General features: G+C 47.0%; 1 protein-coding gene and 1 long non-coding RNA gene across 6 annotated transcripts in view; one reads left to right on the forward strand and one right to left on the reverse strand.

The window, feature by feature from the left end:
* LOC146020145 (uncharacterized) overlaps positions 1-22,269 on the reverse strand; it is a 55,668-nt gene that overhangs the window by 12,788 nt on the left and 20,611 nt on the right. The window contains exons 2-3 of one of the 3 annotated variants that reach the window (XR_014450727.1): positions 18,145-18,305; positions 8,236-9,333 (exon numbers count right to left, since the gene is read on the reverse strand). This is a non-coding gene — a long non-coding RNA (uncharacterized LOC146020145). Of the gene's footprint in view, positions 1-8,235; positions 9,334-13,284; positions 14,020-18,144; positions 18,306-22,269 lie in introns of those variants that run through there. The other 2 variants (XR_014450728.1, XR_014450729.1) reach the window with 2 other exon arrangements.
* LOC146020144 (uncharacterized) lies at positions 6,939-21,539 on the forward strand. Of its 3 annotated transcripts, none has more exons than XM_083153022.1 (4): positions 6,939-7,313; positions 9,031-9,291; positions 16,637-16,743; positions 21,052-21,539. In XM_083153022.1, the coding sequence occupies exons 1-3, from the start codon at positions 7,303-7,305 to the stop codon at positions 16,677-16,679; spliced, it is 315 nt and encodes a 104-aa protein (XP_083009148.1). In that variant the 5' UTR covers positions 6,939-7,302; the 3' UTR covers positions 16,680-16,743; positions 21,052-21,539. The 3 variants fall into 3 exon arrangements, with proteins under 3 accessions (XP_083009148.1, XP_083009146.1, XP_083009145.1); XM_083153020.1 differs by lacking the exon at positions 21,052-21,539 and adding an exon at positions 18,783-18,936; XM_083153019.1 differs by lacking the exon at positions 21,052-21,539 and adding an exon at positions 20,550-21,040 and having other exon boundaries at positions 6,943-7,313.

Raw genomic sequence — 22,269 nt, forward strand, 5'->3', positions numbered from 1 at the left:
CTGCACTGTAAACCGCTCTTCGGGAGAGGGCAGACAGTTATTTGAGGCAGGGGGGCGGGGCCGCTGACAGGGTGGTGGAAAGGGCAGAATGGGGTGGAGCTATGACAATATGACACAGTTTGGGGGCATGGCCAGTGAGAACGCATCCTCATGGCCTCGCCCCTCACCGTGCAATGCCGGTATTGAAGGCATTGCACAGCAAGGGGGGGGGGGGGGCTACAATGGCACAAACGTGTAATTTGGTCCCACTTACCCACGCCGACGGGAGGGGTGCTGGAGACAGGTAGGAATCCGATATACCGGAGGGTAGGCAACCCTGTCTAGTATGTGGGGGGCCGCCCAGCACATAACAAGGCCCCTAGATCTCAAATGCTTTACAAAGGGTCTGTCGGATTGGACAGCCTCCATCGTCACTTGCTGGGATCGCAAGCGATATATCACACGCAAAATGACCGCATGCAATACCGTATTTTTGCACCATCAGACACACTTTTTATCCCCAAAAAAGTGGGGGGAAAAGTGTGTGCGTCTTATGGAGCGAATACTGCAAAAAAAGTGCAAAAAACTCCTGGATGCCGCTTCTGCTATACCAGCATCTCAGGAACTGCAGCAGAGCCCGCTCCCCCCCCCCTCCCCTGGTACTTGTAGTTGTATGCCCGCTGCCCGCTCCCCCCCCTCCCCTGGTACTTGTCAGCAGCTCACAGAGGACCGGGCATGTGCAGTGTGGTCTGTTGGGCGAATGGGATATCATCGGCGGGGTCCCTGCGGCAGAGGCGAACTAGTAGCGCTACTAGTTCCCCATCTGCCGCAGGGACCCTGCCGATGATATCCCATTCGCCCAACAAACCCCAGAGCACACTGCATGATCCCTGCTGCCCGGACCTCTGTAAGCTGCTGACAAGTACCAGGGGAGGGGGAGCGGGCATACAGGGGCGGATTGGGAATTAAATCCAGCCCGGGAAATATGTTAAACCAGCCCTAATGGGCGGGAGGGATCTGTTGTGCGCCGGAGGCGCGTCCAATTTTTTTTTGGTGTGGCCTAGCGATACGGGCGTGGCCTATATCAATGAGGCCATGCTCCATTATCGCGGCTGTGGGGGCATGGCTAGTGGCTCTCTGAGCTGCTGGCTATGTCCCCAGCCCCTCGGGCTGCAGATAGGTGCATGCGCACAGCATCTATTCTGCAGCCTGCGGGGCTGGGGAGATAGAGACAAGGGGTGACAGTGGGACTACCAACTGCCCCGCCCCCCCGCCACGGGACACGGATCGTCCCAAAAAAAATGGGAGAGTTGGGCAGTTGGGAGGTATGCATTTGCCGCAGGTTTGCCTATAAGAGAAGGCACCCAGGCAAACAATTTACTAGAAGGGGAGTAGAAAAGGTTGTGTGTATATACACACACACACACACACACACACACACACACTATATTATATATATATATATATATATATATATATATAACGGCGCTCCCAGTGCGAACAGTAAAAATATGCCCCCACCCAAATTACAGAAAAACATAAGAATTTATGAAGAACCTATAGTGTGGCCATTCCAAAAAGGGTTTGTGGCAATGCTTATTAGACAATATGCCACATGCTGTAAGGTCTATTACATATTATACCACACTCCATAATGACCCTTACACATTATGCCCCATACCTTAATGCCCATTACACATAATGCCACATACTGTAATGTCCATAACCATTATGCCACACACAGTTATGCCAAATACACATTATGCAATAACATAATCCCAATTACACATTATGACACACAGTGTAGGCGGATCCAGGGGTGGATCCAGAACAAAGTGATTTGATTAGATTACCTTTCATGAGAGTCAGAAAGGTTATTTGTGTGAGCTCCTCGAAGAGTGGCCATAGTCTCACAATGGCGTTGTCTCAAAGGGAATGATGTAGAGATGCAGTGGACAGTGAAAAGGTAACAGGGCCCCCCTCTCTCCCCTCTACAGCTTCTACTTAGCACCAACACCAACTTCACTACGGTCCCTTTAATTAGACAGGCAATCTTAATCTGGAAGCAGGTCCATCTCCTCCTGGGTGGGCAGGGATGGGACCCCCAAACTTCATTACACAATCCCCTACATCTCCGCGAAATAGCACATCTACAAGTCCACACCGTCTGGGCCAAATGGGGTATCTCTACATTAGGTGATCTATACGTGGACAATGTACTTAAGACCTTCCAAACCCTTCACTCTGAATTCTCTGTACCAAACTCTTACTTTTTTAGGTATCTTCAACTACGCCATGCCCTCTCTGCTCAATTTCAGAGCTCCCCCCTGACCCTATTAGATTCCCCTGTAAAGGCCATGGTTATGACCACCACCAATGCTCACTTAGTTTCTCACTTTTATGCGGGACTTCAGCTGCATATACATTCAGACACCATGCCACGGCTCCGAGCTACCTGGGAAACTGATTTGGGTCCCTTAGACGATGAGACCTGGGAATTGGCACTCTCTAGTCCTCGTATCTCAACTTTAACGGTTAGGTTCCAACAGATCCAGTTTTTTATCTTGCACAGGATATACTATACCCCGGACAGACTGTGCCATCTTGGTAGTATCCCGGCTCCGGTGTGCCCTAAGTGTGGTGCACTGGATGGCTCCTTTTGGCATCTGATCTGGTCATGTCCCCATGTAGCGGCCTTCTGGTCAGGAGTTATCGAGGCCATCCGCATCACAGGCATCCCGAGAGATGTCCTCACACCAGCAGTATGTATACTGGGCACTCTGGAAGAGGAGTCCTTGGACTACCCGACCAGGCGCTACGTGATAAATCTATGTACCCTGGCCAAGGTGTGCATTGCCAGAACCTGGCTCGCTAAGAATTTCCCTACTACACAAACTTGGCTTAGGCTAGTTAATGAAACCATTTCCCACGAGAAATTTACATACCTAGCCAGGAAAGCCGGACATAAGTTTCAAACTGTTTGGTCTAGGTGGCTGGACTCACAATACGCCATCTGTGAGGTCTAAACCTCCGTGGCCCGGTCACCCCCTGAGGCCCATCGCCGACCACTACTAACACTGCCCTATTCTCTTACGCATCTTTGTAACTAATAATTTGATGTGATTTACCACTCTTTTTGCTACACCCTTTCAATACCCCTTATTCAGCAATCTGAATATATACACGTTAACAGTCATCATCCACAATTGAATGCGATGTCATTCCAAGATTAATATGATTTGTAATTGAATGCGTCTGAGCATCTGTTTGATATATCATAAATTTTTTTTTTTTTTTTTTTTTTACTTTATTGTTATGTTTGTTTTTTTGTTGTCTTTATCTCAATTTACAAAATTGACAATAAAAATTATTGCATTCAAAAAAAAGAAAAGGTAACAGGGAGAGGCAAAGAGTGATGTCTGAAAGAGGCAGAGACCAACAGGAGAGAGAGGGAAATAGGGAGATAGTGACAGTCCCACCGGGGAGAGGTAGATGGGGATGTAGTGGATAAAGGGGAGAGATAGTGGGAGATAGAGGGGCAGTGATTAACAGGGAAAGACAAAGGATGACAGTGAGAAGCAGTGGGTGACCTCAAGGAGAGAGTAAGAGGTAATAAGTGGGTGATGCCAGGGGAAGGCAATGTGTGACAGAGGATGGCAGGTAGAGGCATTGGATGACAGGAGAGAGAGGTGACAGAAAGAGATAGTGGGGATGGATGAGGGGTAGGGGAAGGAGTGAGGGGGATAGAGGGGAAGGTGGGGAGGGAGCGAGGCAGAGAGAAAGGAGGGGGATAGAGAAAGTGGGGTAGAGGGAAATGGAGAGACAAAACTAAGAGGATGAGAGGGAGGGAGAGATAGAGGCTAAGGAGGGAGAGAGAGGGAGGAGAGTGAAATGGAGAGGAGGGCGAGATCAGGAGTAAAGGAAGGGAAAGGAAAAGAGAGACAGTGGATAAAGAGGGAGAAGGAGAGACGGAGAGAGAAAGATGGAGTTATGTAACAGTGGTGCAAGTGTCGTGTGAAGCAGCTTGGGAGGTAGAGGGCCATAATGCCACATCCTAAGCTGCGCTAGACCTCCCGACTTACCTCCGGCTGTCAGCTCCAGGCTGTTGCACGGCTCCCGCTTCTGGTTGCCAGGTCCCTGCAGCTGCGAAGGTCAGACCCCATCTCCCGGCTCCTGCTTCTAGATGTCAGCTTCTGGCTAGACCAAGGTTCATACCTCAGCTCCCAGCTCTTGCTTCTGGTGTCAGGTCCTGGCTTATACTAGATTAAAAAAAAAATTACCTAAATGACAGAGGGGGCACGTGCCCTGGCCTCCAACCTGCGTGATGCACTGATGCTGTTTTCTTGCTGTCTTGACAAAGACCCAGATGGGGTCGAAACGTTAACTCAATTATATGATGGATTAATAAAGGACTCTGTTTTGACTACTATTACCTGTGAGAGCTCCTTGCTGAAAGTTATTACTCTTGCTAAACCTTTAGATACAGTACAATACAGTATTGGTGCCCATACACGCTCCGATGCAGCGGGTCTGATGCGATGAGATGCGCGCTCCCGCAGCATCTCATCGCACAGTACAAAAAGTATGTGCTGCACATACTTTTTGTACTTGCTTTTCATCACATCGCATGCAATTCGATGCGGGCTATTTAAGTACAAAACGGACACCCACATCGGAGCGTGTATGGGCACCTTGACCCTCGCCCTGTGGCCTGCTCTCTATCACATTGACGCTTTCCCTCACCCAGTGGCCTGTGCTATATCACACTGATGCAGTCCCTCAACCCGTGTCCTGTGTTCTATCACACTGACACACTCCCTCACCATGCTGCCTGCATTCCATCAGATTGATGCACTACCACGGCCTGCGCTACCTCACCCCACGGCCTGCACACTGATGCACTCCCTTCTGCCTGTGTTTTATTACACTGACGCACTCCCTCACCCTGCACGATATCCCACAACACACTCAATTGCCCTGCCCCTGCGCTCTATTATGCTGACAAGCTCCCTAACCCTCCGTCCTGACCCCCCACAGGATAATTCTGACCCTCCCCACTAGTACTTAACCCTCATACCCTGAGGCCTAACTCTTACCCCTCCATCAGCCTAACACTTACCCCCCCCCCTCCCTCCCTGAGCCTAACCCCCCCCCCCCCCCCCTCAGCCCAACCCACCCCCCAAACAAACACACATACCATAACCCTCACTCTTACCTTTGGAACATCCACACAGTGCAGTCTGGTTGGTTTTGGGCAGGCCTGGAGCTGGTTGCACGGGAGCATCTCTTCCCTTTTGCCCAGGCAGCAGCAGCAGCCATCACACCAAGTAGCTCCGCCCCCCCACCGGGTCCCTGTAGCTCCGCCCCCATCAGGTCCGTGAAGCCCCGCCCACCCGCCGGGGGTGTCGGGCAATGGGGTGGGGGGCTGGTTTGGCGACCCCCCCTGCATGGTGAAAGGTTGGTGGGAGCCGGGCAGGGTGGAGTGGGAGCTCTCTGGCTGTCAGTGTGAGGACGCTCAGTGACCCGTCCTATCAGGGTCACTGAGCGTCCTCACACTGACAGCCAGAGGTAGAGAAGTACGCTGCTGCAGCAGAGCTCTACCTCCGGCCGGCTCCAAGAGGTGAGCTACTGAGTGTGCTGCGCCCCAGTGGCAGGCAGGGGCTGCGGAGCACAAGGTCGCCACTGCGCCCCTATAACTTCCCCAAAGCCTTTTATATGCACCGCGGGAGGAGCTGTGTGCGTCCGCGCACCAGCCCTCCCGCTGCCATTTTAACTATGGGCACAGCTGAGGCCGGCCGCGGCCATCTCTAATTACAGCATTTTGCGGCCGGTAACCAAGGAGATGGGAGGGTGGGTGGCCGCTACTCCTCAAATATGTGCCGGCCCACCAGGAAACAGCCCGGTTTCCCGGTGGGCCAATCCGCCCCTGCGGGCATACAAGTACCACGGGAGGGGGGGAGCGGGCAGCGGGCATACAAGTACAAAGGGAGGGGGGAGCGGGCAGTGGGCATACAAGTACAAAGGGAGGGGGGAGCAGGCAGCGGGCATACAAGTACCAGGGGATGGGGGGGAGCGGGCATACAAGTACAAGGGGAGGGGGGGAGTGGGCATTACACTATTTGGTTCAGAATATTTTCTTCCTGTTTTCCTCCTCTAAAACTAGGTGCGTCTTATGGTCAGGCGCGTTTTATAGAGCGAAAGAGGGCGATTGAAGAGGGACGTGTGTGACTTCTCCCTTCGGAGTGCATGGAGGCCTTTAGTACATCTTCCCCTATAATATATTAATTTGTCCCTTTACATCATTTGTTTGGAATAGAAGAAAACTAAGGGCCTAATTCAGCCTGGATTGCCATTAAGAGATTTCACAATAATTATCTGTACACACATAGCAGTTACGAATGGAAGGAACCCAGTGTTTAGGTGCGGAAACATGGCGTTTTCTGTGTGTGTCTGTGAAACCGCAGGCGTGTGTGTGTCTGTGAAACCGCAGGCGTGTGTGTGTCTGTGTAACCGCAGGTGTGTGTGTGTGTCTGTGAAACCGCAGGCGTGTGTGTGTGTGTCTGTGTAACCGCAGGCGTGTGTGTGTCTGTGTAACCGCAGGCGTGTGTGTGTCTGTAAAACCGCAGGCGTGTGTGTGTGTGTGTGTCTGTGAAACCGCAGGCGTGTGTGTGTCTGTGTAACCGCAGGTGTGTGTGTGTGTGTCTGTGTAACCGCAGGCGTGTGTGTCTGTGTAACCGCAGGCGTGTCTGTGTAACCGCAGGTGTGTGTCTGTGAAACCGCAGGCGTGTGTGTGTCTGTGTAACCGCAGGCATGTGTGTGTCTGTGAAATCAGAGGCGTTTTTGAGTGGGTTTCTGACATCAGCGATGACCAATTCCAGCCTGGTTCTTTAGCAGATTTGTGGAAGCCTTAAGAACTCAGCCCAAATTGGATTTGTTTGACTCCCCCCACATAGGACCGTGCATCGGACATAAGCGGGAGGTCGGACCTGCTGCCCATCCGACCTCCGACTCAGTCCCCCTCCCGGCAGCGGGGAACGCATCGCATTCGATCCTGACGCCCAGGCTGCTCAGGTGGGGGGGGGGGTTTGTGTGTCGGATGGCCATACACTGCTGTGATACATTGCAGTAGCGTATGGCTGCCTTAAGACTGGCACAATGGATCTGCGTGTGCATCACTATTTGCGACATTCGGGCAACAACTTTTTGATTGCAGGAATTTGCTTTTTCTTTAATTAGCAACCTATGCTAAATTAGGCCCCACGATACAAAAAATATAGAAAAGATGGTTTCCCAGTGTGCTAGGAAGCAGTCTGATCACTGAGGATGCTGTCGATGTAAGTCATGTCCTACTGAGTACACCTGTTCTTACTGCATCCTCATCAGTATTGGTAGCACCCAACCAATGGCTGTGTGCAGGAGATTACTGCATTTTAATACCCGACATTGCAATTACTTCTTATTTTGCAATACATACAGTATCTGCTTAATTTAATATAAAACCAGTATGTGTGAGAGTAGGATCCAGAATAAAATATAAACCAATGATAACTTGGAATATATTCCTTTTGAATGCATATTTATTACTACCAGTGTATTATATATTGACTATCATTTCAGGCAATTCAGGTTCGCTGGGTTGATGTTCATATACAAGCTGCAGTCAGATTTATTGGATTTATTCCCCATACTAAAAATATGTACAAAGAGCGAGAAATAGAGGTAGAAATGTGCATGAAACAGAGACACCTGGAAGGGAACGAGTGCAGGGAATTCATGATGTGGAAGGAGGGAGTGCAGACAGATTCACAGGGGATGAGATGATAATTCATCGCGTTATCATCAGCCGCACACCTGGGTGCTGTAAAAGCTAATGCACTGGACAAGTTGGAGGGAAAGGCAATATATACTCAGGCACTGACAGGCTGCAAGAAATAGAACATTATAATATACATAACAAATGCTAGTATTCGTATAAGGTCGAAATAATAGTCAAATATCGGATAGAGGAGAAGGCTAGTTGCCCAATAATTTTATAATGTACAATAGAGTGATACATTATAAATATGTTTTTTTTTAGAGATGAACTACAATGTAGCATACTGCAGAGCCGTTTTGGTGCCCTGTGCCAGAAAGAGAATAGGCTCATCCTCAAACACCCCCCCCCCCCCCCCCCCCCATATTCAAAACAGGGACAGCAAGAAAGAAAAATGTGAATAATTTCAAGGGCTTGGTCACAGAAAAAGTACCAATTCACATTACACTGCATAGTATTGTCCATTATGCACATTACACCACACAGTAGTGTTCATAATACACTTTACACCTCAAAGTAGTGTCTGTTATTAACATTACACTGCATAGTAGTGTCTGTTATTCATATCATGTCATACAGTAGTCCCTTTTTGCACATTACACCACATAGCAATGTAAGTTATTCACATTACACCGCATAGTATTGTCCTTAATTCACATTGCACTCCACAGTAGTATCTGCTAGTTATACTGCACAATAGTGTCCGCTATTCACATTACACCATATAGTAGTGTCCATTACTCACATTACACTGCAGAGTAGTGTCCCTTATTCACATTACAGTAGTGTACATTCTTCACATTACATTGCACACTAGTGTCGGTTATTCACATTACACTTCCCAGTAGTATTGGTTATACACATTACAAAACACAGTAGTGTCTGTTATGCAAATTACAGTACACCACACAGTAGTGTCCACTATTCACATTACACCACACAGTAGTGTCCATTATTCACATTACACCGCACAGTAGTGTCCATTCTTCACATTACACTGCACAATAGTGTCGGTTATTCACATTACACTGAACAGTACTGTCTGTTATTCACATTACAGTACACTACACTGTAGAGCCCACATTTATTTATTTTTTTAAGAAATAAAAACCCCGTTTTAAGATTGTTGATCAATTACAGTGTTTTATTTCTGCATAGGAAAGGAGTCATCTTATGTTACATGGAATCTTCAGATAATCCTGTTATATACCAGATTTGTTTGGTCTTGTTTTCCATAGGAAACTGGTCATCTGTATTCTCTCCTCACTGCTCCAGAGCTTGGGGAGTCTCCACAGTGGAACTCCTTTGTATCTGCAGGTTTCACGTGGGCTCACTGATTTCTATGAAGCTGAAACATACTTGCTGAATTTTCTCGAGGACATCCTGGAGTGGAAAGGTGGTGGGGTGCGGAGGCATGGCACTGATGATCGCTTCATGGTGACCCCACCTCTGTACAAAGTCTGTATAGCAGACAGCAAGTCTACTCGCCACGGATTCAGGTAAACTTCCAAAGTTTGAAAATTCAAGGAGAGTGGTGTGATCTGCTGGTTACATTGTCAGGAATATTGATTTAGGCCAAAAAATTTATTTATGACACTTTTACTCCCTTACTATATACCATTCTGTATATAAGAAGCCGGAGCCTTTATTTTCAGTTTATCTTTTGAGAATGATCATAAGTACAGTACCTGTGATTGCTGCTAAATGATTGTGTCACTCCAATCACACTTTCTGGGCACAGGTAAATGAAAGCTACAGATGACAGTAGAGTTCCTTCAGGTTTGCATGCTCACATCTCCCGCAATTAGTCCCCCAATATTTTACCTGGGTCAACTGGCCTCTAGGTAAACTTAATGAAAAATTATAAAATTCTATTATTTTCTCCATTTGAAGTAGCATACTAGTTTTAGACCGCTTTACTTTAAAGAATAGACTAGGTTTTGCCTATTTAACAACTACCTTCTTTCAATAATAACGAGAATTTGTTTTATTTGTGATAATGTAGCTGGTAGTTACGTTTGAGATTCATAACACAATCATATCGCCTCACTTACATGGGGAAGAAACATATGCAGATCTCAAAAACTAGAGCCAATTGAAAGAGAGCTTGGCATAATCATGTAGAGGAACACAAAATTAATCAAACTTGACTTTTAATTCACTGGCAACAGATTGACTGCTCCACAGTCCTAAATGGAGAAGATCTTGGTTTCAGGAAAGGAAACAGAAATTTGTAGTAAATGGAGTTCATTCTATGGAGGGAAATGTTGCCACTGGAGTACTACATGAATCTGTACTTGGACCAGTGCCCTTTAGTGCCCTTGTTGGTGATCTTGCAAATGGTATTGAATTGAAGGGAAAGTATGCTTTTTGCAGATAACATACAGGTATGGAACAGGGTAGACACACTAGGGGGGGGGTAGAACAAATGAATGGTGACCTAGGTAGACTAAAGGAATGTTCAAGAATGTGGTAACTACAGTTCAATGCTACAAATGCAAAATCATGTACATGAGTCTCATAAACCCAAAGGTATCAACCTTAACCGCTGGTGAATCTGAACTTGGGAAAAGAGATGGGTGGTGGGAGGGGCTTAGCAACTCAATCCCCTTTTATAATTTTGGGGGGTTGCCCAGTGCTCCCAAAGCAGCCCCTGGCTCCAATCCCCACACAAGCATATATTCAGTGATTATGGCTCTACCAACTGTCCCCCGCCTCTGCGTGCCCAGGTGGAACAGCAGGACTGACCCACAGTACTCAGGAGGTATGACTAAAATGGTGCATGGTCTCTAGCACAAAACTTACTGGAATAGACAAAAAGATCTTAACATACAGTACATTGTTTGGAACAGAGAATCGAAAGGTGGTTGTGGTGGTGTGTGTGTGTGTGTGGGGGGGGGGGGGGGGGTATGATAGAGGCTTTTAAATATACCAAGACTTTTAACAAGGTCCTGGGGGAGACATTTTTTAAAGGAAGGGAAGTATTAGAAGACGAAGACATGCACTGACATTGGGGGAGGTAGGTTCAGGGGAAATTTAAGGAAAACTACTTTACAGAAAGGCTAGTGGATAGGTGGAATAGAGCCATTTAAACATCCTTATATAGAACTATGGATCAAAAAGGGTTGAGGTTACCTAAATGATAAATAAAAGGGGCAGACTAAATTGGCCAATTTGTTCTCATTTGCTGTCAAATTGCAGGTTTATATTCTATATTTCTAACCCTTGAGATAGAGAGAAGAAGTTGCCCATTGCAACCAATCAGACTCTAGGCGGTACATGTAATAGGGTGCGGTAGACTGAGGTGCGGGAGTTCATCTAAGAAGGGCTGTATTTTTAAAGCGGCAAAAATTTGCATTTCAACCCAGGTTGGCTTTGCCTTGTAAATGATTGCCGTTTAAAATACGACCCTTCTTGGATGAATTCCTGCACCTCCGGCCTCTCACACCCCATTATATTTGCTCCTAGGAAGATCTAACAGTAAATAAAATGACAGAAGCTGATTGGCTGTAACTCTCTCTTGAATTTTGCTTGATACATCACCCCCTTAAACAGACAAGAATTTGAAAATGTCCAATGTACTTTGAGGTGATGTATTTAAGTTTTCTGATGAGTATTATTATTATCAGAAGAAAAACTCACCCATGTAATAGGTGCAGTTCTAGTACGTATAGGATGACCCTTTCAGTTAAAAAATAAGCTGGCTCACACGAAGGGTTAAATGTAAACCCTAATGCTTTTTATACCTCTCTTTTACACAGTTTCCCTTAAAATAAATGAATAAAAAAAAATATCTCATGAATATACTGAAAATAAAAAGTATATAAACATACAAGTCCCCGCTTGCCTACAAACACACCAGAGTCTGGGATGATTTTGGCGTGTGCTGGGTTAATGTCCGCTCAGCCTTTTCCTGTGTTGGCCAGCATGGAGGGAGGACAGGTGCACAGGGGCGGTCTGTTTTCCTGCCTTTCATTCCGAAAAGGAAGAATTGAGCCTTGTGGCTGAGGCAGGATTCCACCCGTTCTTCTCATCGCTGCCAGTAACCCAACGCCAGTTAAAAGAGCCGCCCTCTCCCCCCTAAACCCACCTCAGGCTGCCTGGACTCACACCTGCACTTCTGACAGCTCCCTGGAAACAGGAGACCCGCACTTCATTTTATATTTCAATTAGGCTAAGCGGTGATTAACAGAGAACATTCGCCCCCCTCTATACCCCAGTCTAGTACTGCCGCAGATATCTGGGACACATATACCTCTCCAATCTGTTACTACTGCAAGTCATCAAGGACACATACCTCACCTTCCTGTGTTTTGCAGCACAAAGATCAGGAAGCCAGTCTGTACTCACCTACCTAATACGTATATTTACAGAAAATATGCCTCTCTTGAGTGTGCTAGTCACACACACTATTCTGTATTTATATACATCATCTTCTATTATAAAGTCAGCAAACAGACCTGTTTTCCACTCCTAATACACAGACATCAGGACACTGACCTCTCCCCTCATCCTAATATACAGACATCAGGACACTGACCTCTCCCCTCATCCTAATACACAGACATCAGGACACTGACCTCTCCCCTCATCTTAATACACAGACATCAGGACACTGACCTCTCCCCTTATCCTAATACACAGACATCAGGACACTGACCTCTCCCCTCATCTTAATACACAGACATCAGGACACTGACCTCTCCCCTTATCCTAATACACAGACATCAGGACACTGACCTCTCCCCTCATCCTAATATACAGACATCAGGACACTGACCTGTCCCCTCATCCTAATACACAGACATCAGGACACTGACCTCTCCCCTCATCTTAATACACAGACATCAGGACACTGACCTCTCCCCTCATCTTAATACACAGACATCAGGACACTGACCTCTCCCCTCATCCTAATACACAGACATCAGGACACTGACCTCTCCCCTCATCTTAATACACAGACATCAGGACACTGACCTCTCCCCTCATCTTAATACATAGACATCAGGACACTGACCTCTCCCCTTATCCTAATACACAGACATCAGGACACTGACCTCTCCCCTCATCCCAATCCACTTACTGGGAAAAGCCCAAGGGGCAGATGACTGGAGGTCATGGCGGGAGCCCAGAGCTGTGCTTTATTAGGCCCCACCCTCTCGTGGGGAATGCCTCGATTTGTGGACCGTTCATGAGGGGGTGGGGCCAATATGATGACATTTGCATAAAAATGTGTTGGCCCTGCCTCCTCATGAATGATCCGTGAATCATAACACTATCCCATGTACCAAGGATGCGGGAGGATAGCCTACTCTTCCTGGGGTGTGTAAATTCAGGTGTCACCCGCAACTTCCGGAAGAGTAGGCAATATACATCTCCCCATTGAAATCATTGATGGTAAATATGTTAATATGAAAAAAAAAATTTCCCGCCAAGCATCTGGACAAGGAGCCACCCCCCCCCCCCCCCCAAAAAAAAAGGTGTCTGTCTCCAGGAAGGTCATGGGATCTGATAAAGGGTGTGATACTTGCAAAAATTATGTTAGAAGGAGGAGTCAGCCACATTAGCAATATCAACTGCTTTCAATTAACTGATTCAAACTTGATGGGGAGGAGAGGTGCCCTCTTGGGAGCAGGAGCCCGGTGGCAGATGACTCCATTGCCTCCCAGAGTTCTGCCTCTGTACAGATGGTTTTACACCATTAAGGGTCATCCATCAATAATACCATTGATGATAACCCACCGATGGCCATCCCTACTCCTAATATACCAGACACAGACCTCCTGCTAATACAGATCTCATTGCATGATACCTAGTTATCCGTGTTGGATGTTGAAAGAGCACACATCATCATATTACTAGTCACTAGAATGGAGGAGAACATAAATCAGCCCTTTACAAGTTAGCTGAAGAAAACAGTTAAACATATTGATATTTAGTTGAACATTTTGCTACACAACTGCGTAAAAGTATTCTCCAATGGTATTAGTCAGTCGCCAGACCTCTCTCCGACTACATGTCCTGTTTTGATTAGCTGTCCTTGCGTCCACCCCCCCAGTGCAACCATCTTGGAAGAAGATCAGATACTTTGCTGTAAATGAGGAAGAATGTGCAAATAAAAAAACAAGGGCTGGAAGAAGTGAAAAGTTCAGATTTTGGCCATGCTCTGGAAAGGAACAAGAATACGCAGCCAGACAGACTGAGAGCGCACTGTGGAGAATCGTCTAAAAATAAGAGACAAAAATAAAACATGATACAGCGTAGGCAAAGCATCCACACGGCTCAGCTATTTTGCTGCATGGCAGGGCCGTAACTAGGGGGGGGGCTGGGGGGTCATGCGCACCGGGCGCTGGAGGGGGGGGCGCTAGTATGAGGTCCTGGCAGCGGGTCCTAGGATGGGCAGCGGGATACCGGGGACGGGCAGCGGGGGTCCGGGGACTGGTGGGTTAACTCCGGCTCCTAGCGCTGCCGGGCGCTTAATTCAGCCAATCAGCATCTGGCAAGTCTTTTCAAAGTCATCAGCGATTCCCGCTTCCAAGCAGATAGCGCTAGGAGATGGAGTGAGTGAAGGCTGCCGCTACACCAGTCCCTGGACCCCTGGACGCTGCCTACCCCCGCTGGCTGCACACAGGTATGTTTGCAGCGGGGGTCCAGGGACTGGTGTAGCGACAGCTTTCACTCACTCGTCACTCCGTCTCCTAGCGCTATTTGCCTGGCGGCGGGAAGCGCTGATGATTTTGAAAAGACTTGCCGGACGCTGAGTCTTTTCAAAATCTGCTTCCCGCCCACCGCCCGGCAGTGCTAGGAGCCGGAGTTAACCTACTCCAGTCCCCGGACCCCCGCTGCCTGTCCCCAAGGCAGTCATTTGGTGTGTCCCGCCCGGGGGCGACCAATCGACTGCCGCCCCGGGCGCTGAAACACCTAGTTTCGGCCCTGTGCATGGGATTGTAGCTGTGAATGAGGTTTGGTGCCTAAAGCATACAGGCCTACTCTCCTGTAATCTCTGAGAGACCCAGAATGAAATTAGTCCGCCCACTTTATGGAGTGGGTGGTCTTTGATGAAGCAATTTGCTATGATTTGCGTCGCCATGGTGGGAGCCCCTTGGATCTCCCCTTTAGAATATAAAGAGGTCCTATTAGAAGGCTATTATGGCTTAAATAGTGGTCACATACACACTGGCCGCCATTTTGCTGCATATTCATTAGAGCTTAGTCTAGCAATATATTAAGCAGCACTATCTGTTTTGAGTTTGCATGTTCTCCTCATACTTGAATGTGTTCCATCCATTCTCCAACACCCCAGTTGACTTGTTTATAAAGGTTTACTGCACCTGTTCATGTGATTAAGCAGCTCTATAATAGTAGGAATGGTATAACAAAGTGCTGGTATTGCAATAATATTCACATATGCCATTTACACACAGCGCTTTTTTTTACCATTCCTGTAGAACCATTTCCACAGCTGTTGCATCTTTGTACGCCGCAGCTGTGCTAAAATCTGCAAAATCTGCAGGAGGCGCCTTGTGTAAATAGATGCCCACTGCCGCTTCTCTGATCCGTTGTTATGTCCAAGGTGCAGCATCAAATCAATTGCATTAACATTGGACATCTGAGTTAACCTCATGTCCAGCGAAATCACGCAGCAGGGGCGGGCCAGTGAACCTGCATACAAGGATGCAGCTTCAGACTGGCCCCCAATTCACTGGACAACCTTAACAACCTGAGTTACTTAAAGGTAACCAAGATATCCAATGTCAACACTAATGGCCTCGGCCAGCTCAGAAAATGGGACAGACATGCCCTCGTTTTATGAAACGGTGCCTGTCACTGCTCCCAAACTATATATATATATATATATATATATATATATATATATATATATACATACCCACATGAAAAGCCTGTGTTTGTCCCTCTGTACATTACTCTGTAGGAGCCCTGACAGGCTCAGCGCTGCCTCTGATAAAAAAATCTCCCATGACGAGGGCGCTGCTGCTGTTGTCCTCCAGGGGCCTGAGAAGCATGTGATGAGCTCCACCAAGCAGAGCTCAGCACAAGCCTCTCAGCCCCTGACCTCTTGTGCAAAGTCTTATGGGACTTAGTCAACTCACAGTAATGCACTACACACTTGTGCAGTCAGTGTGCCTTGACTCCTGATGCTCAGCACCATTAATCATTGTCACATTGGCCGATAGGTGAAGCTGCAGCACTACCCCACTCCCATGCACAAAACCTTTAGCTAAACACAAAATATATATATATATATATTTTTAAATACATGCCAACCACAGAGGGCCCCTATATAGAGGGGGCCCAGGGGTACTGGGCCCCTGTGCCCCATTATAATCCGGCCCTGGTGGAATGTGACAATGATAGACACTATGGGCCAGATGTATCATAAAGTGATAAAATGGAGAGTGATAAACAACCAGCCAATCAGCTCTTAACAGCCATGTTACATGCTGGGTTTGAAAAATTACAAGTAGGAGCTGACTGGCCGGTTGTTTATCACTCTCCACTTTATCACTTTCTGAAGCTTAATACATGTGGCCCTGTGTGAGAAGGGTACAAGCACAATATCCTGTGTGGTGCAGAGAACAAGATTAATGTACCTTAGTGCAGACAGGAACACAGAGGACCCTTCTCAGTCTGTGACAGGGGACTCTGCCCCTTGTGCTTTTCTCAGTTTGGTACTTGGCCAGGCAGATTTTGCCCATGCCAGTTACACTTGGTGTGAGCTGCGTCTAATTCTCAGACAGCAGTAACTCAGAAAAGAACATCAAGCAGATCTTAAGAAAAATGTGGAAACCATTTAAAACATATCAACCATTTTCATTTCAGCCTTTCTGTGTGGTCTTCCCCATGCAAAGGACTTAAGAAGTGATTTATAGCAGAGAGTAGTTGGCGTACACCTTCATTTGCCATGTGGATCATCCATTCATATCTGGGTAAGGAAATGTCCTCTGAACATATTCATCCTTTCAACATTATTTAAATATCTTATCACTCTTCATTATATATTTTTTTCCCAACTGAACGGCTTTTATAGATCTATAAGCAAACGGAAGCGGTACATCTGTCAGAATGAATTTAGGTCTACAGTCATTAGGTCGACCCCACTAGGTCGACTGGCAGGAAGGTCGACCTGACTTAAGGTCGACATGGGCCAAGGTCGACATGACTTAAGGTCGAATTTGCATAAAGGTCGACATGAGGAAGGTCGACTGGTCATTAGGTCGACATGGGTTTTTCACTGTTTTTTATCCGAATGTCGACACAGTCGACATGGACACAGTTGGCAATGAGAATTGGACCCTCGCATCGCTCGCTTCGCTCGCAATGCTTCGGGCACGGTGCCTCGCTGCGCTCGGCACACTATTTTATTCTCCCACCACGCCCTAGTGGATGGTAGGGCATGAAATACCGCCTGTCGGCACATGTCGGCTCAAAAAACAGTGAAAAAACCAGTCGACCTTCCTCATGTCGACCTTTATGCAAATTCGACCTTAAGTCATGTCGACCTTGGCCCATGTCGACCTTAAGTCAGGTCGACCTTCCTGCCAGTCGACCTAGTGGGGTCGACCTAATGACTGTAGACCTAAGTTCATTCTAATAGATGACCGCTTCCCAAGCAAACACACTCAAGAACTATGAGTGTCATTACAATGCTTCCAAACTGGAGTAGGATTAACACAGAGTGGCTCCAACACATAGCTTAATCCCCTGAGTGTGTGTGTGTGTGTTTGTGTGTGTATGTGGGGGACTGCAGCTTATATGAAATGGATATGGCATAATATAAACTGGGGGCACTATTATGGGCCGTATTCAATGCGGCCGGCGAGGGGGTTAAACGTCCGGTATAACCGAAAACAAGCAACCCTCGTTATTTAACCACCACGCCAGCAGCTCTCCCTATTCTACATTCCGGGGGAATCCGCGATGTCGGAGGAAAGCGAGGATTCCCCCAAACAGTGCGGCTCGCGGCTAATACAAGGCGCCCATTGCATTTAGCCGTGAGCCTCGCTGTTTTAGCTGCCGCACACACCGTTTCCCTGTCGCTACAAAAACCTAGCGAGCGGCGAAATGGCGTGTGCAGGGGGTCAGTTGAATACTGACCCTGCGAGCTGTGACAGTGAGCAATCGGGACTGTTCGCTGTCACAGTTCGCAAAACACATTGAATATACCCCAATGTGTTAACACATTTGTGCTGCAGGAAGTATTTGCACCATTTATAATACTGCCAGCAGTGACAATTTTATTTGCAGAGCCCATTACAGGCTAGTTGCCCAGGGACCATATAAACATTCACCCACCCAGCTCCATTACAAACACATCTCTTTATACAAACCTATGGTAAACCAAGCAAATCCATCTTTTGCCAATTAGTTTGCATACATCTAAAATGGTATGCCTTCTCCATTGTCCAGTCCTGATAGCATCTGCTTTTCCAACGTCATCCATTGCATGTTTCCCTTATCACTGATTGCTTCTCCTAGTACATGGAGTATGCTGTTGGAGACATGAAAAGAACATAGATTGTAGCAAGTGTAATCTAGACACCAATCCAGAGACGCTTTAGCGGGGAAGTGAGGGTGAGAAGGGAAAGCGTAGAGACAAGGAGAATGTGAGAGGATGAGAACATAGGGGATAAATGAAGAGCCGTAGACAGGCCGTGTATAGGTACACACTGAGAACCAGAGGCGTTGAGGAAATATTTATATAAGGACAGACGTATTCATTTAACTGTTCCGCAGAACATGGCTAATCCAAGTTAACTTTAACCCTTGACAAATCCTTCAAAGACAATCAGCACCAGCACATGGCCTTGTGGGTAAATGGTCCCTGGTCTTCAATGGGATGCCCTGATTTTAATAATAACGCACTTATTTTTGTGGTCTCCACTTCAAAAGTGGACGCCACTCACCTCACCTGTCATTTAGGTTATTGAGTATTGAAACTGAATGGGAAACTGCTAGTGTTTTCCAGCATGCTCCACCAGCTGGGGCTTCCAGTTCTCTCCAACATCTAAGAAAAGTCCCAGTACTCTTCCCAATCAACATTATGCAATGGCCCTATACCGGAGTATGCAGGCCACCTCCGGGTAGTAGTTAAAGGTAGGTGAGGTGGCGCAGAATTTATCTTGAATGTAGTCTGTTACATCTATTCTGAGTTCCACACTCACACTCCAAAGCCAAATTGTTACTGGAATGACAAGTGGTGCCCAAATAAATAAACGTTTTATAGCCTTATTTAGTAAATGACAATTCAAGCTGTATATTGGGCCCAGTCTAGGTCTAGCTGTAGAAGAGCTGCCAATAGCTCCTGTTATAATGACCAAGTGTCAGGCTGCAAGCCGTAGTTATCGTACTGAGCCATGCACAGTTCCCTACAATGACATCACTTTACTATTCAGCTGATGGAGGAACACTTGCCACTGATTCCCTATTCTGAGTTACCGCTGGGGTCCAAAGCTGTGTGCTGACCTTATGACACAGCTTATTATATTCATTAAATGGCTCCTTTAAGGAGGAAAGCCTCTGGAGCTGAAGGTGTTAACCCCATGGCTGCCAGAACAAGCTGGGGAATGCTGTGGCGCTTGTTTGAAATGTCTTTATAATATTTACAGAAGCGAGAGATGAATGAACTGTCTCTGGGGTTAGAAAGTGAGAAAAGAGCTGGACGAGAGGAAGCATCCGGCATTACCGGGAAAGAAAACTAAAGCACCCATAGCTCAACATCAAAGGGTCCACCAGGCCCACGGATCGGAGTTATTAGCTTAGTGCCTCTGGGGATATAATGGTGGCAAGGCCTGGCATCTATACAGTTGTTTAGGATAGTATGGTAAAGGGGGTTTATCTATCAGATGACGGTTTTTCAAACCACGCCGTGTTTGTTCAGCGGATTTGGTACCTTATTCTGTCTGTTCGCAGCAGGCTAGGGAAGGCCATCGACCATCGATGATTAGAAATCATTGATGGTTTATGGCCGATGTCGAATAGTTTGCCATCGATGGGGGAGAACCAGAAGGTTTCCCACCATCATGGCAAGCTTAAAATGAATAGTTTTGTTTTTGCTTTTTCCCCAAGGTGTCGGGATACGGAGCATAGCTCCGTCCCCGGCACCCGCGAAGCCCTGCCCCCGCATTTTGATTGGCTTACAGGCCAATCAATCAAAGAAAATGGATGACCATTGATATATAAAAACATCAATTGTCGTCCATTGAATATGTATACACTATCGATGGTCAGTTGCACTTTTGCCATCGATGGCAACCATCGATGGCAAAGGCAATGATGGCCTTCCCTAGCATGTGCATTTCTGTGCATGTGCTTACGCAAAGTGCGTGCACCCAAGGTGAACAGGCTGTTCGCCAGGTGCACGCACATAGGACCATAAGCAGGTGCGGCGTGGGCTGGCGGACAGCTCCATTAGCATATGGGAACACCCATGCTAATGAGGCCATGGTGCGGGGGGCGGGCAGCTGACATCACGGATGTCAGCTGTCCGCCCATTTCCTTCCCAGTGTGCACCCATATGTAAGGGACTTGAAAGTCACTTTTATATGCGTACACCTTCCACATATTTCCATGGTCGGCGACCATTGAAAGATGTGTGAGGTTCCCCCTGCCCTGCAAACCCCTGCGAGTGGTACCAGCCAACCATTCACAAGGCGGGGTTTGGTGGACTCACAAGGCTGCGAACCAGAATAACCAGAATAACCAGAATAACCCCCTTATATTTTTTTTTTTATAGAGAAAGATGGTGATCATTTGGGATCATTCATCACTATGAAGCATTGGTCCCAGGACACACGTTAGCATTATCATCTGAATGCAGGATGCGGTGTGGAAGTGAGAAAACTGTGCGTATGAAATTGATGGCCTGTCCTGCTTTCCCATGAATGGATTACATGCTGCGAGTCCATCCTTCATAGACCTGACATTAGGAGACTGTGTGCATGGAACCTTATATTTATTGCAATCAATGTGTTTATCCATATAGCAAAAAAAAAAAAAATGCATTGAAAGTAAGTGACAAAGGGCCGTGTTCTGTGCTGCAGAGTGTGCCCGGATAATGCACTGCAATGCTGTGCAGTTGGGCATGCTGATCCATAGAGATGCCATGCACTGTTAGCCTTGTGTCATTGGGAGCACACAAATGAAGCTGCTTTCTTCCACCCAGTAGGCTCGCTCTCCATTACCTCTCAGTTTCCTTACGCTCCATCTTCTTAGTTAACCCCTTCTGTTACCCACAGTACCGGCAAGCGTCTGGCTGTGAATGGATGCCGCAGAGGAAAGGAGGCTATCAGGTTTTTTTCTCATTTTGTGTGTCATGGGTTAGTGCTTGTCAGCTATTTGCAGGTCACTTAGACTAATGAAAATCTTGTGCCCCCCTTCACTGAACTCAGCAAGTGCTTAACCAACTGCATACTCTCTAACCCTTCACTGTCTCCAAATGCCCAGACCCAGTCATACATAAATGGGCCTTATGTGACTTCCCTAGGTGTTTCATTAGCCATTAGCACTGCTCACATTCTCTTAAGATTTACTCAGAAAAGAAAGCTCTGCATTACAGAATCACTAAAATAACAGTTGCCTTATTGACATAAGTTACTAATAACTCACAGGTTCACATACACCATAATGTTTTCAGGTCTATGTACTAAATGGATGGAGAACACAGGTTTCTGTTTGAAATAGGGCTTTTGCCTTTCTACTAAAGCCCCTGGCCCCTCTCAGCTATCACCAGGTCTCTCTCTTGTGCACACAGTTCGATATAGTCTATTTTTCTATTAGATTTTGCTTATATAAGCAAAATCGAATCAAAATTGAATGCATTAAATTTGATTCCGATGCGCGGCCTGCGTTATCGAAATAGAATAGAAAATAGAATGGCGCGTACACACCGCGCCGTGTGATTCGATCGGGATTGAATCGGGATCAAATAGAAAGAAAATTGCACCGTGTGTACACTACTTTACCCCTCTCACATCGCACAAATAACCAAGGTCCAACCCAGGTGTTGCCGGGTCGGCCGGGTCACTGTGCGGTGTGAAAGGGCATTTTGAAAAATTACGGGTCTAGCAACACCGGCAATTTGACCTGGGTTAAAAGAAGGGTTTTACCCGGATCGGCCCCGGCAGTTTGAACGGTAACCTGGGTCAAGCGGGCCGGGTCCCGTTCACACTATAGGGAGGATGCAAATGATTGTCCCCCAATGACGTGAGCAACCCAGCTTATTGCTGGGTCACAGCGGGCAGCTTCTCCTCACAAATGCCGGGTCACTCCAGGGATGGACCCGTGTCTAAATCCCAAGTGCCGGACATCCCTATGCAAAGGACTTAAGTTAAGAAATGTTATTTATAGCAAACCTAAATAGCATTTATACCTAAGCCAGGCGTTTTGCGGGGTGCATTTGCCATCCTTCCTAACTGAGGCACATACAGCCATGATTGGAAAGTACAATGCCCTCT

Source organism: Crinia signifera, chromosome 7, assembly GCF_055691185.1.
Source record: "Crinia signifera chromosome 7, ASM5569118v1, whole genome shotgun sequence".
NCBI lineage: Eukaryota > Metazoa > Chordata > Amphibia > Anura > Myobatrachidae > Crinia > Crinia signifera.

What these genes read in the sequence shown, in the direction of transcription:
- LOC146020144 (XM_083153022.1), top strand. An exon ending in TCTACTCGCCACGGATTCAG is followed by an intron (nt 9,292 to 16,636) that starts GTAAACTTCCAA and finishes TTTTCATTTCAG; the next exon opens with CCTTTCTGTGTGGTCTTCCC.